This window comes from Oenanthe melanoleuca, unplaced genomic scaffold (genome assembly GCF_029582105.1).
Source record: "Oenanthe melanoleuca isolate GR-GAL-2019-014 unplaced genomic scaffold, OMel1.0 S326, whole genome shotgun sequence".
Lineage (NCBI taxonomy): Eukaryota > Metazoa > Chordata > Aves > Passeriformes > Muscicapidae > Oenanthe > Oenanthe melanoleuca.
The window spans coordinates 10848-24595 of NW_026612975.1; the positions used below are offsets into that span (position 1 = coordinate 10848).

The 13748-nt window shown below is 42.1% G+C and overlaps 1 protein-coding gene across 1 annotated transcript; it reads left to right on the forward strand.

Moving 5' to 3' along the window:
• The first annotated feature begins 246 nt into the window (after positions 1–246).
• On the forward strand, positions 247–8430 carry GORASP1 (golgi reassembly stacking protein 1). Its single transcript, XM_056516166.1, has 9 exons — positions 247–536; positions 2422–2502; positions 3514–3717; positions 4381–4467; positions 4804–4934; positions 5452–5593; positions 6100–6244; positions 6539–6694; positions 6978–8430. Exons 1-9 carry the CDS (start codon positions 474–476, stop codon positions 7259–7261), a joined length of 1293 nt encoding a protein of 430 aa, XP_056372141.1. The 5' UTR covers positions 247–473; the 3' UTR covers positions 7262–8430.
• The last annotated feature ends 5318 nt before the right edge of the window (positions 8431–13748 follow it).

The window sequence follows — 13748 nt, forward strand, 5'->3', positions numbered from 1 at the left end:
CCTTGTGGTGACGACTCTCGTGGCACCCACCCGCTGGTGAATAAACATAGCAGTTTCTAGCTTTAGTTAGACAGTCTTCATATCGGTTTTTAAGGATTCACTCAGAGCTCCTTCTCAACCCAAAAAATTCCGCGATCCAGCGATCTCGGGATTCTGGGAATGCCGCGCTGGCCCCGCCCCCTTGGCCTTGGCCCCGCCCCCTTGGCCTTGGCCCCGCCCCCTTCCGTCCCCGTCGCTAGGGGCGTTCCCGGCGGTCACGCGCCAGGCCGCGGGGCCGCGCCCCGTTCGCTCAGCCTCGGCCGCGTCCGGCGCTGCACTCGGGGCTCGGCTGTTCGCGCTCGGCTGCTCGGGGCTCGGCTGCTCGGCTGTTTCCGCTCGGGGCTCGGCTGCTCGGGGCTGCGGAGCGGCGCCGCGGCGATGCTCGGGGCCGCCGCCGCCGCCTGAGGGCCGGCTCCGCTGGGCTGCCGGCCGCCATGGGGCTGGGATCCAGCTCCGAGGGCCCCGGCGGCGGCGCCGAGGGTTTCCACGTGCACGGGGTGAGGCGGCCGCGCCGGGCCCGCGGGGAGAGGGAGGGAGGTTGGTTGTGAGGGCCGCGAGGGTCCCGGTGCCGCATCCCTCCCCCGGCTCCCACCTGCGGGCTCCTTCCCGGCGCTGCCACGGCGGCAGGGCCGGGCGGGGCGGGGCGGCCGCTCCCGGTGCCGGCAGTGCCCGTCCCGGCGGGAGCGGGGTGTGAACAGCCTGGGGAGCCCGGGGGTTGTCTCGGGGAGCTTGGAGCGGTTTAAGAGTAGAACAGCGCTTCTTCCCTCCCTGCTCCCTCCTTTTCTCCCTGCTCCCCTTCCCCTTCTCTTCTGCACCCCTCCATCTCCCCCCGTTCTCTGCTCTTCTGTCCCCCCGTTCTCTGCTCTTTTCTCCCTGTTCTTCTCTCTCCTGTTCCCCTTCTCCCCTCCCCGCTTCCATTCTTCTTTCCCTGCTCCCTTCTCTGTGAATCTTCATCGTCATGTTATGGAGTTAATTCCTGCTCCAGCGGTGTTTTTCTCCGTGGCCGCCTCTCCCAGATGTAGATGCGAGTTTGTTGTAACTCCTCTCTTTAGCAGATTGCCTGCACGTACGGTGGTGTAAATGCATATCTGGGAGTTTAAGGATGGGCAGATAACAGCTGTTTGCATGAGTTATCATTTCTTTTAGTTGGTATTTTCCCTCCGTGGAATAAGAATGGGAGCGTTGCTGCTTCACCTGCATTCTGTGTTTCTCAGCATCAGTATAAATCTGCCTGTTTGCTTTTGATGCAGTTAAGGGTTGTGATGAAAGTTAATATTTCTACTCCAGCTGTGGTTACAGAGCTCAGTCTTGACTGTTTAAAAATAAAGCATGATTTTTATTCATATTTTTGCTTTAGAAGTTTTTGCTGAAGTAATTATGCTATTAAATATATTTTATAACTTTTACAGATAGTTCTGCCATCAAAAGCCCCAATTCCAATACAACTTTATCTATTAAAAAAAGTAAAAATATATATCTAGCATTTTGGTAACACTAAAGCAAAGATAAGATGTAGGAGTTTTAACTTTCCTAGCAATGAACTTCCCAGTTTGGATGATGCCTGGGTGATAATTTTGTGCTTAAATTGTGAGGTGGCCCTCAGGAGTCAAATATATTTTAGGTTAAGAACTGCTGGGTTAACAGAAAGTGAAGTCAAGAGCAAACTCTCAGTAGGTTTGCAGTGACTCCTTAACACCATCTTGCTTTGTTAGTGGACCTTGAAGTGGTAATTTAATGTAATCTGCAAAATTTTAGTGGAGTTTTTGCTGGTATGAATGTGTTTTGTGAGTATTCTCTCTGTTGATGGCATCTCTTCTATGACAGCTTTGGTTCTAATGAAATTGAGATGTCCCAACTCTTATTTCTTAGGAATCTTTTGTACATGGTGGCAGTTTTCCTGACCAGAACTTGTGGGCAGGTGTGTCCTTGTAGTGTACTTGTGTAAATATTCCTGTTCCAAAGGCTGGAAATGTGGGAACCCAGCTGTCACTTGTGTTTGTGGAAAAATGGCTCTGATGCAGGTGGGGATTCTCACCATGCTCAGCTTGTTAGAACCATGGAAGAAAATCCTGCAGCAGCACGTTGAAAACAAAGTCTTACTCCAAAGTATTCAGTATTTAAGAATTCTAGGCTGTGAACTCTGAATCACATTTGTGTCTTATATGGGGTTCAAAACCTGCTTTTTACAGCTTGATTTGGATATCTGTTCATAGTTTTATAAAAGTAGGATCCTAATCATGGACTGCTTCTCGAGGGTAGTCATTTGGTGCCTTATCTCAGGCTCAACTCAAAAGTCAACATTGACCCAAGTGTAAAGATTAACACTTTCACTTACGTAACTGGAGATTGGTGTAGAATAACAATAAAATGTATGTTCTGCAGGTTCAAGAGAACTCCCCAGCCCAACAAGGAGGACTGGAACCTTTCTTTGATTTCATCATTGCCATAGGACACACGAGGCTTGTAAGTCTTAAACGATTTCAGTGTTGTTTTTTCCCACCCTACATGAACTGTGAGCACTGAAAGGTAAAAGCCATAACTGTCACAAGCAGAGAAACTTTTCACATTGGATAATAAAAGTAAAGTAAAACTTGCAGGTGTTCAGAGTTTTTTTGGCTAGATCCTGGTTTGAAGGAAAGGTTTTGTTCGTGCCTTTATTCTACAGGTTAACACAATGTTTATGTTATTGCTCATTCATACACATTTTCTACCACAAGTGAATACTGAACTGGTGAGTCAATAGTCAGAACTCAACATTTGTTTAAACAAACTTGCTTCAACATTTGATAAAACATGAAAAAGAATCATAGCCTGTCTACTTATACTTTTAAGACCAAGAACAGAGTTCCTGAGTGTTGAGCTAGAGAGGAGAGTTGAGTTTTGGGTTGATGGGGTTGCTTTAGGTTTTAGATGGGGTTTTGTTAGTTTATTGAACAGGCTCAGAGCTTTGCCTTGTATGCTTCACCCTAACCACAAACAAGCTGAATTGATTAAGTTTGTCTTGGTTTTATGAGAGGTCTTTTTTGGAAGTGATCATTATAAGGGGAGATTTTGGGGGAAGATAATTTAATCTTATAACATGACATAAATGAAGATATTCTTTCACAGTCAGTCTGCAGTGACTTTGAAGGGCTGTTGAAGAGGGATGGGGCTCAGAGAGGTGAAATGAAATGTTGCTGCTCATTTTTAGGCTACAAAGTTGGCATCTGATACTGCTGGTATTATTTAATAGTTGTGAAAAACAGGAATGCCAGTGATGAAATGGAATAACAGAATATATTAATGTAAAGGGATGTGTATTGACAGTACTGAATGCTTTCTAGTAAAAGAAAATTGAATTGGAAATTGCTGGGATCGTTTGTGAACCACAGAGGCTAAACTTTGATTGTTTTGGTTCTTTATATTCAAATTCTTCCACAGATGTTACAGGTACTACAGGTACACAGATGTTAATCCTGTATCTCTGCTCTACAGAACAAGGAAAACAATATGTTGAAAGACCTGTTGAAGGCAAATGCTGAGAAAGCAGTGAAGCTGGAGGTGTACAACATCAAAACAATGAAAATCCGAGAGGTGGAGGTGATCCCCAGTAACATGTGGGGAGGACAAGGCCTCCTTGGAGCCAGTGTGAGGTTCTGCAGCTTCCAGGGAGCCAATGAACACGTCTGGCATGTTCTGGTGAGGAGCAATTCCTGTTTGTGTAACCTTCTTTTACAGTGTGATGTTTAGCAGAAATGGAAAGTACAGTGATGCAGTCACACAGAGGAAGGGAACACAGTCTTGAAGGTTTGTCTGAGCTATTTGAGTAGGGACAAGCAGTGGGTGGCTGTCAGGGTTCCCAGTGAAAGTGACAAAAATAACCCCATACACCAAACAGTATAAGGTGGGAAGGGTTTCTTTCATTTCATATTGAAGAATCAGTGGCAAAAGCAAAAAGAATCTGGCCTGATTGCTGTCTCTGTGTTGGCTAAACTTCAGTAAAGTAATATAAATCTTACAAAAAGCACCACAAATTTATTTTAAAATTAAGACGAAATGCTGAATGAGTAGAACTGAATAGGAAAGAATGTTTATGTTTCTGGTTGTTTAAGTAAATGCAATTTCTCAACATCCTCAGAGGATGTAATTTTAAATTGGTAAAATTTTCTTACTCATCATGTTTTACATCTTTCTAACTCAGAATGTTTTACAGGATGTCACATGTAGATGTGGACTATTCAAGAACTTTTTTTTTATCCCATTAACAAAATGTTCTTCCTCACTCTGGGAGTTAGCTGTCCTTTTTGATGTTGCTAGTTTATCTTGCTGTGGCTGCAGATGACTTGTGTCATTCTTTGGCAGGATGTGGAGCCTTCATCTCCTGCAGCTCTGGCTGGTCTGCAGCCATACACTGACTATGTTGTTGGGTCTGATCAGATTCTCCAGGAGGTGGGTGCACATTCCTTCCAGCAGGGAGGGATTGTCTTTGTGCCTGCCAAATGTTTTTGTTGTAGGATTTGGGTTTTGTATAAATCTGATCAAACATTATGGGGGTGGTGTTGGGGGATTTTGGAAGGTTGATGTTTATGACAGAAGCTTTATTGTTAAGGTAAAAGTTATCTTCCTTTTTAGTCTGCAATAAAAAGAAGTTGCCAGTAAAAATTAAACTACATTGGTGATTATTCTGTCTCTGGGTGTTTAATAGCTCACATTGAGTGAATAACCATGTAAAGTGCTGGCTTGCACATTTGGGTTTATTAACTACTATCTTCTTTTTTTTCATAGTCAGAGGATTTCTTTTCCCTGATTGAATCCCACGAGGGGAAGCCTCTGAAGCTGATGGTTTATAACACTGAAGCAGATTCCATCCGAGAGGTAGTTGTGACTCCCAATGGAGCTTGGGGTGGAGAAGGAAGGTACTGATCTCTCTTGCTGACAGGTTTTACACTTGCTGTAAATGATGGTAGTACTACCATCAGTTTGTGGTGTTTCCAAGTTAAGCCTTGTTTCCTCACACTTGCCACCCAAAACTGTTAATCTTTACCTTAAAAATAATCAGCTTAGAATTAGGAACTGGGCACATCCTGTTCAAGGTGAATCAAATGGCAAAACTCCTGTCTTGAGTTCCCTATTAGCAGATTCATTATCTGCATTCTCATAGTCAAAACATTCAGCTAAAGCAAAAACAAAACCCACATCAGATCAGATTAAATATTTTATAAAGATAAAAAATAATTCACTGAAAGCTAAGCTGTTTGCTCTAAGTTGTTTGCAGAGTGTTCTTTGAGTAATCTTAAGTGGAAATTCTTGCAAGTAGGTATTTCCTGCTATAGATAAAAGACACAGGCTCTTCTTGTTTTTAAAAGAGTCATAATTTAAAATATTTGCTTTGTGAAGAGCACCATTTTTGTGTCTTGATTTTCTCCTGTACAGTTTAGGGTGTGGTATTGGATATGGCTATTTGCACAGAATTCCAACACAGTCCATGACATCAAAGAAAAAGCCAGAAAGCAAATCATCTTCACCCTCACCAGAAGCTGGAACTCCTGTGCCATCCACTAATGGTTACACAGAGGTAGGAAAGAAATAAATTCCAATCTCTGCCATGTTCTCTGGAATGTCAAAATTTTCTGCTGTTTGGGACAGGGGTAATACAGAATATTGGATGACAGCATTCAGTTTTGCTTGAATGAAATGGAGTTGGGTGAAGGGAAAGGGAGAGCTGATGCTGCTGAGCAGGTGCCAGATCACCAATGTCAGTTGATATAAATTCTTATATTTTCTCCCTGTTTTCAAGTCTTGCATCCTGCAGCTGTGCCAGTCAGTGAGGATCATGTTAGAACACCTACTACACTAGGAAAAAAGATACAGCTCCAAGAACCAAGTTCTGAGAACAGACTGGCTTTAAAAGGCTGAACTGGAACATGTCCTAAAGTGATGTTAGATTTTACAGTTTCCGCATCAACAGCTTCTCTCTGAACTGGTGCATGCAGAGACAGACAGGATGCTTTCATGGGAGGGTTGGCTACAGGTGAAGCTTCTGATATAAAACTGTTTTTACTTCTTGCTGTCTTATTCCAGACTCCTTTGCTGGCACCTACTTCTCAGAATGACAGTTCTGAAACAGTTATGAACTTGGATCATTCCACAGAGCAAGAAATGAGTGGTTACTCACCAGAAAGCTCCCTATCTCCTCCTCCCCCTCTCCAGAGAGTTATGGATCCAGGTATGTTTTCTTGGGTGATTTTATTCACCAGTTCTTTAGAGTACATCTAAATAAACTAGTATGATCTTCAACAAGCTAGAGATTTAAATTCAGAACTGTGAGCACTGCTGATGGTTTTCCTTGAGTTTTTTGACTTCCCTGGCTTTCAGAGCTGTAGGATTTGGGTACCATGCAAGTTAAATTTATTTGCATTTAGTGGGAAAGGGACCTCACTGACTTTGGTCTGAATAGAACATGTCCTTTTGAATCTACAATTTTGTGTTGAATCTAACTAATACTTGCTTTCTCCTTCAGGATTTCTAGATATGTCTGGAATTTCAGTTTCTGAGTTCACAAACTTAACAGAAGTGTCCAACCTGTCCCCATCTGCCTCCTTCAACATGTCAGCAGCAGGGGCTGCTGTAAGCCCTGAAACATTAATGCCAAATAGTCAAGCCTCTGCTTATCTTGGTAAGTGCACTCAAGATTTCCTTTAGACCTTATTTCTGGAATGGTACCAACTCATGCTCACTTAACATTGTCAGTTTTTGGAAATAGGCAAATTTTAATAAAACTCAGCAAGAATGGCAAAAATGGGATGGAAAAAGTAGCAGAAATCAGATTTAGAAAGGGAAAAGTCTACTGTGCTTTTCCTTAAGTTTATAGAACATGAGTCTCTTTCTTTAAATGAAAATGCTGAGGCATTGTCTGTTAGCCTGATATGTTTTGTTTTTTTACCATCTCCATTTCTCAGAAAATGCCTCAGCTTTGGACCCTGAAGGTTTAACCCCATATCCTGAAGGATCAGGCAAGCAGCCCACGCTGGATGACTTCCTGCCTTCAATTCCATCTTTACCTTCTCTTGATCTTCCTCATGACATTTCTTCAAAAACAACACTAGGAACTGATTCTGATAACCAGGAATCCAAGCTGCTTGTGAACAACACTGAGAGCTCATTAACCACTGCTCCTGAGACACCAGAGCATGAAGTACCAAGTGAGCAGAAAGGAGAAGGAGCTGCACAAGATCCTGAGTGAAATGGACCCTGCTGCTGTTTACAGACTGCTGAATGCTGTAGTGCTACAGCTTGGAATATTTTTCTTGAATGATTACAGTTACTCTATTTTATTAGTGTAGACAATACTAGAAAAAAAATCACATGAAGTACATATTCTGTTGTCTTTTCCAGTCACTGTTCAATGGATTGATCTATGTTCAGAATTTGAATGCTGTCCAGAAATCACCCAATTAATAGAGAAATTGATGCAGAAACAAGTTGGACACTGGCAGAACATCAAGTTCTGGGATTCACTTTTGCCTACAAGTGCTCCTGAATGTATTCACAAAGGTGCTGTGCCTGAGCAGTGACACATAGTGGTGATTTTTATCAGTATGTCTAATGGCATTAAAAAAAAAATATTTATAGTTTTGATTTGTTAGAAAGCTTTTCTAATGGTACCTCTTGGTTAGATGGTTCTTGTGACTTGCAAGGCATTTCTTACACTAAGATACTTTTACTTACTGCTCTAGTACTCTAACTAGAATTATTTTTCTTGGTTTAATTCTCTTCTCTTCTCTGTAACAGCCATTTGTGTACCTTCTTTATATCTTCTTGGGCAGGAAAGAAATGCAATGGGGTTGGAAATTGCAGCCCCAGATGGGACAAAGCCAAGGTGGTGGGTCCTGTCATTCACTTCTGCTCTTGAGTGGACCAGGTGCTGGACTTGCAGTTAAACAAACACTGAGGGGGGAGGGAATGATGGTGGTTACTTGAAACAAATTCAAGATGATTTTAAAGTAGGGGTGATCAATCTTTTTGGTGAAGATTGAATGTCTTTGCTTCTGTAGAGACTGAGAAATAACGTTCCTTTGCTTGTGCTTTTCTATTTACTCATTACTATTTTTATACAAATCCTTCTAAGTCTAAGACCTGGGGCTGTTGTGCAGCACCAGCAATTGGTTTTTGTAGCTTTTTTTTTTGTTTGCATTTGTCTTCAAATCACTTCTGAATGTAAAGGCAAACATGACAAACAATGGAAGACATGGATGGTTTTATAATCCTCAGGGCAGTGATTTATCATGGAATTTCAAAGCTGCTGCTAGGCAATAATACAGCTACTGCAGTGAAAATCCTTTGTAAATTAAGAGAATGGGGTACAAGGCTGGTGTGTGTTTAGGCAATAAACTAAAATACACTTATTTAGCACAATATTGCCTGATGCCCTTTGCCCTGCCCTGGCTCCTGCTCTGTTTCTGCACTCTGCAGGTCAGTGAGTGACAGCTGACTGGGCTGACATCTGGTACTGATGCAGGGGGGGACTCAGGGTCCCACAGATTTGCCTGTGACAGCTCAGCTTCAGCCAGAGTCACACAGCACATGAGGGCTTCAGATGAGTCCACCCTGACAACAAAATCTACCCTTGATCTGGTGTTAGTGAAATACTGCAAGTACAGTAATTCTGAATGGGATTGTCAAAGTACCTGTGGCTTTAAAGAATGTATTAAGCTCTAACTAAAGGCAGTAGAATTGACAGTGGATTCTAGTCTGCTAAAGGATCTCTTAATTCTGAACCAATTTTATTTCCTATGTTGCTGAAATCAATTTCCTATTTGTTCCCCCAGCTGACTGTTACAAGGGCAAACAGCCAAACACTCAAAATAAATTTAATTTAAACTACTCCTAGGTTTGTTTGATCTTGGAGCCTGATGCCAGAAGACACCTAGGTGGTGTTTTATTCATGTTGTTTATTTAGGACTTTGTCTAGTCCTTTACCTTTCTCAAAGATAGCCATGAGAGGGTAATTGCTCATTTAAGTGACTCTGTAGCATAAACACCTTTCAGAAATCTAAGAGCAGGAAATGTCAAAACTCATGCTAGATTTCAAATGTCATCATAATAAATGACTTCAGTCTGTGTCCAGCCTCTGTGTTACATTAACTGGCTCTGGGAAAGGGTTTGGAAAACCAAGTAATTAAACCTTGAGCAGGAGACTGTTGTGTCCAAACCTGAAACCTGATCATTCAAATGCTAAACGAGGTGAAGAGTTGGACCTCCTCATCAAATTTCTACTCTCTTACCAACTTGGATACTCCCTCACAGCTGCAGCCCAGAAAGAAGAGAGTACTCCCTGTTTGTGGGTGCAAAGTGAGAAAAGTGATTGGAATTTTAGTTTGAAAATAAAACCTAAAGAAATGGGAGAAGCACCAGAGGGTGGGTGGATTCTGAGCCAATACCAAACAGTCACTCAGCCTGCTGCTATCCCAAAGATCTGTTTCCAGGAAAGCAGGAGCTGGATGTGACCTTTATCCCACTCTCTAAACTTTGAGGGCATCTCTAAGCCCAAGAGCAGCAGCTCTTCTGCAGACACAAGAAGGATTATCTGCACAGCAGCAGAAGGGTAAAACAAAGGGAACAGGAGGAGAAGGTCATCACCTCAGACATTACAGCAGCAGTGGTTTGTATGGCCAGACACAACAGGATGAGCTTCCAGACCTGAGCTGCTCCCTAAAATTAACAGCTGAGCCTGAGGACACAGCTCTGGCAGACGTTAAATCCACAGAGGCTCCCAGCAGCTCAAGTACTAGAGTGAGGATTAGGCAAAGCCCATCTCCACTGAGCTGTGCTCCTGCCAATGCCACAGCACCCAGGGCTGGTGGGGGCTGAGCCAGGAGGAGCCCTCAGAGCCACGGGACCTCCTCCCACCTGGTACTCAAACCTCTGCTCAACAAAGGCCACAGAACGCTGGCCAAGCCCTGCCCCAGCTGAGGCTAACTTGATCCATGGGAACTTCCCATACAGCATAACTGTTTTAGGAATGATTGCAAACCCCCAAGATGATGATAAGGAAATAACCATCCTAGAGATAAACATGCAAATCTCATTATTAACAGCAATCTGGATGCTGAACTAATTCTGGCTGAACTTGAATGAGTGAATGGATGGATTTATTGTCTTTAAGTTGAACACCTACTGGTAGAACTATTATAACACCAAATTCAGGCAGTGATGATTTAATTTTCCCTCTTAAACTTTCACAGCAGGCCTGACAATCTACTGAACCTCCTGCTGTACTGCTCTAGGCTCTGTGCAGAAGCTGCTCAGCCACACTTGGCTGAACTTCTGAGCTGTAACTCAGAAATGCAGCAGGAAAATGGATCTCTGCAATGCTGAGCAGAGATCACACCACTCACATGTACTGGTAGGCTCATGTACTTCCACATGCATTTCCCATCTTCCCCCAAAACTGGGCAAATATTTTCACCTCCAAGCAGTTAACACAAGAGAAGGCTTTTAAAAGAAAGCAGCTACAGGTTATTCATTGCATTGATTAGACTGTTAATATTTTCCATTTCCTGGGCACTGCCCACACAACCTCCTTCTTGGCTTCTGCCTTAAGCTAACATTAACTGGCATCGCTTCTGCTGTGGCAGAATTTCAACTGTTTGCTCAAGGTTACATTTCTAAGCTACAATATGTAATTAAGCATTCAGAGTCCCTTGAAACAGACATTTAGAATAGTGTCACAACATCCTCAGAGAGAGATCAGACATGTCCCACCCAGGCTCTAGTCAGCACCTCTTCCCTGCATGGTGTTTGCACAGCTCTGTACAGAAAAAGCTCCATGGTCACACAGGGAGCTATTTCTACTAACCACTTTGTTAAGTGTGTGTGTGCTCCCAACAGCTCTGTTATCCAGTGGGGAGGTGACTCCACCTGGCTCTGTTCAGGAGCCAGCACCACATCCACAGTGTAAGATCACATGCTTAAAGACTGATTCTAAATGTCAAGTTCAATACATTCCTAGGGATGAAGTTTGAATCAAACAGGACCCCCATGAAAGGAAAAATAATACCTTGGTATAATGTTTCTATACCAGTAACTGCCCTGCTAGTCCCTGGCTGCCCCTCTCCTGGGGAATACATGGATAATCCAACTAATAAGCCCCAAGACCAAGAGGTAAAACTTCACTATGGTCCCTTCACACCCAAACTATTTATGATTCTATAATAAAGCTCATTCAGTTCCAACCCCTTGCCATGGGCAGGGACACCTTCCACTAGAACAGGATGCTTAGAGCCCCATCCAGCCAGGCCTTGAACACTTACAGGGAAGTTGAGTCCACAACCTTTCTGCCTAGAGCTTATTTTGAATATTTTTTCAGTGTTTCTTAAAGTTACTGGTAAATCTTCCAAACAGTTTGTCTCATCCTAAAACAATACATTTCAGCTACAAGTTCTGAGCCAAGCCCTCCTGTTAATTAAGAGAATAAAAAATTACCTGTCATGCACAATTTAAATGCTTTTCTGGGAGACAGGCTGCACCACTAAACACTAGACTTACAACTCCTTCCCATTATGAACTTGGAAATGAAATAACTTCTGCAAATCTGCAGCCTTTTCTATGATTCTGGCCATCTGCAACTCTCTACTCACAATGTTCCCAGAAGCTGTGACTCTCATTAACTCAATGCTCTCTCTCTCCAGCCTTCAGAAATCTTATGGACAGCACAACTCCAGTGACAGAATTTAAAAGGTAGTAGCAAAAAAACCCCTTCTCTCACTTTATACTTCATCTAAGTCAGAACTGGGAAATCTGGGAGCACTGAATTACTGTGTGGTCTGAGAGAGCAGCTCAGCTGACAACTCCCACAGCAAAAGCTCTGAGCGTTCTGTCCTGGCATTTTCAACATCAGGAAACCCAGCCTGGATTCCCATGTGCCTCTTACAACCTTTCCACACCCAGGCAGCTCAGCAGCAACTGGCACGAGTCACTTGTCAGCACAAAATACTTTCAGGGTACAAAAGCAGCACTGCCCATGTGACATTCTCCCCTCAACAGGACTTGAAGGTCTGCTCACATCAGAAATTCTTACATTCAACCACATTACAAGATGATCTTCACAGGTTCTGCTAAGGCACTGCCATTTCTTCAGCCATTGCTTTACTTGAGGCTTCAAAGCACTCTGAAGCCCTTTGTCAAATTCAAGCTCCAAAATAGCATAGTTCATCTAGTAAACAAAACAACTTGAAAGTATTTTAACTAAAGCCTTTTATTCTATACAACTGTGAAACATCATTTACCCTTCTGGCATTGCAGACTCTTCCATTATCTTTCCTGTTACTGTGTTTTGGGATGGTTAGAAAGAAAAAACAGAAGGAAAATTACAACCTTGGGCTGATTTCAAACAAAAAATTACTGTGAGCAACTCCAATGTATACAATAGGACAGGAAGACAACCAGGAAACAAAACATAACCCAAACAGTGCCTACTGGAACAGACAAAGACCCTTGCTATTAATAAATACAAGTCAGGACAATTTACCAATAAAGGTTACAGTTCTGTTTAACCATTTAATTCACAAATAGCACTAAAAATGTGCTGTTAAAGCACAATTGTGTCAAACTAAGCATACACAGAAATGAGGATAAAAAACTGAACCTGATTCTCAAAAGATGGGAAAAGACATGCAGGCTTAATTCTGAACCATGGTTTTGTCTAAGCAATGAATTTGTTTTGCTGGATTAAAAGTGCAGAAGGGAGTGACTATTTTGACTATTTGACTATATTTTGACTATTTTTTTCAAATAAAACATGATGAAAAATACTTTACTTTTTGTCTGACCAATACAATCCCAGTAATATAATTTATTGGGACTTTCCTTAGGCCTCAACCTAAATCTTGATCACAAGATACAGGAAGAGCTAGAGCATGTGTCTCCTGAAGAAACTCCAATAATATACTGCCCCTTGAAGGCACTTGTGCTTCTGCTTCAGACAAGAGTAATTTCTAAACCATTTCTCTTCAAGGATTTGTAATTTTCTCTGGCTACAAATGGTTTTCTGGGATATCCCCACATTTTCTCACAAAAAGCTGAAAGGCCCTTACCCTCCCTCCCCCCAATAAGTTAAACCTCTACAAAAGATCACCATGAGCCTATGACAGTCACAGATTTTTAGAAATAGCAGTGAAAACAAGATCTGCATAAATCTCTAACAAAAGGACAATTGCATATAAAACTCTGAAAAGAAGAATCAGTATTTTTATCTCATGAATATGAAATCTGCTGAGAAGTTTCTAGAGTTTAGCATTAAACATATGAAGTTATAATCAGAATGGTTTGAAGTTTTAACAAAATGTCACACACTTTTGGAGCACAGTTACCAAAATCAGACAGGTGTGTCTTTAGAACACCTAGGACACAGTGCAGGAAGTAGTTATATATATTTAGAAAAAAAAAAAATCTAAGTTGCTGCAAAGCACGTTCACTCTATTATGATGCACAGCATCATTGGACTCACACTGCTCTGATATTTTTCTAGTGTTCTTATCTTGCATGTCAACAGCTCTCTAAAGCAATTAAAACAATTCTCATGTTAACCCTTGGTTTGCAATTAAATGGGCCCATTCATTCAAGTATGCAATATCTATTTTCTGGCATTTTCTTTTCCAAATTTCTTTTAGTGGCAGAAATGCTTAAGTAACCTGTGAGAAATCATTGCTGGAACTTTATGAATGGAATGT

What these genes read in the sequence shown, in the direction of transcription:
- GORASP1 (XM_056516166.1), top strand. Translation starts at nt 474, where the DNA reads ATGGGGCTGGGATCCAGCTCCGAGGGCCCCGGCGGCGGCGCCGAGGGT. An exon ending in CCATAGGACACACGAGGCTT is followed by an intron (nt 2,503 to 3,513) that starts GTAAGTCTTAAA and finishes TCTGCTCTACAG; the next exon opens with AACAAGGAAAACAATATGTT. An exon ending in CCACTAATGGTTACACAGAG is followed by an intron (nt 5,594 to 6,099) that starts GTAGGAAAGAAA and finishes GTCTTATTCCAG; the next exon opens with ACTCCTTTGCTGGCACCTAC.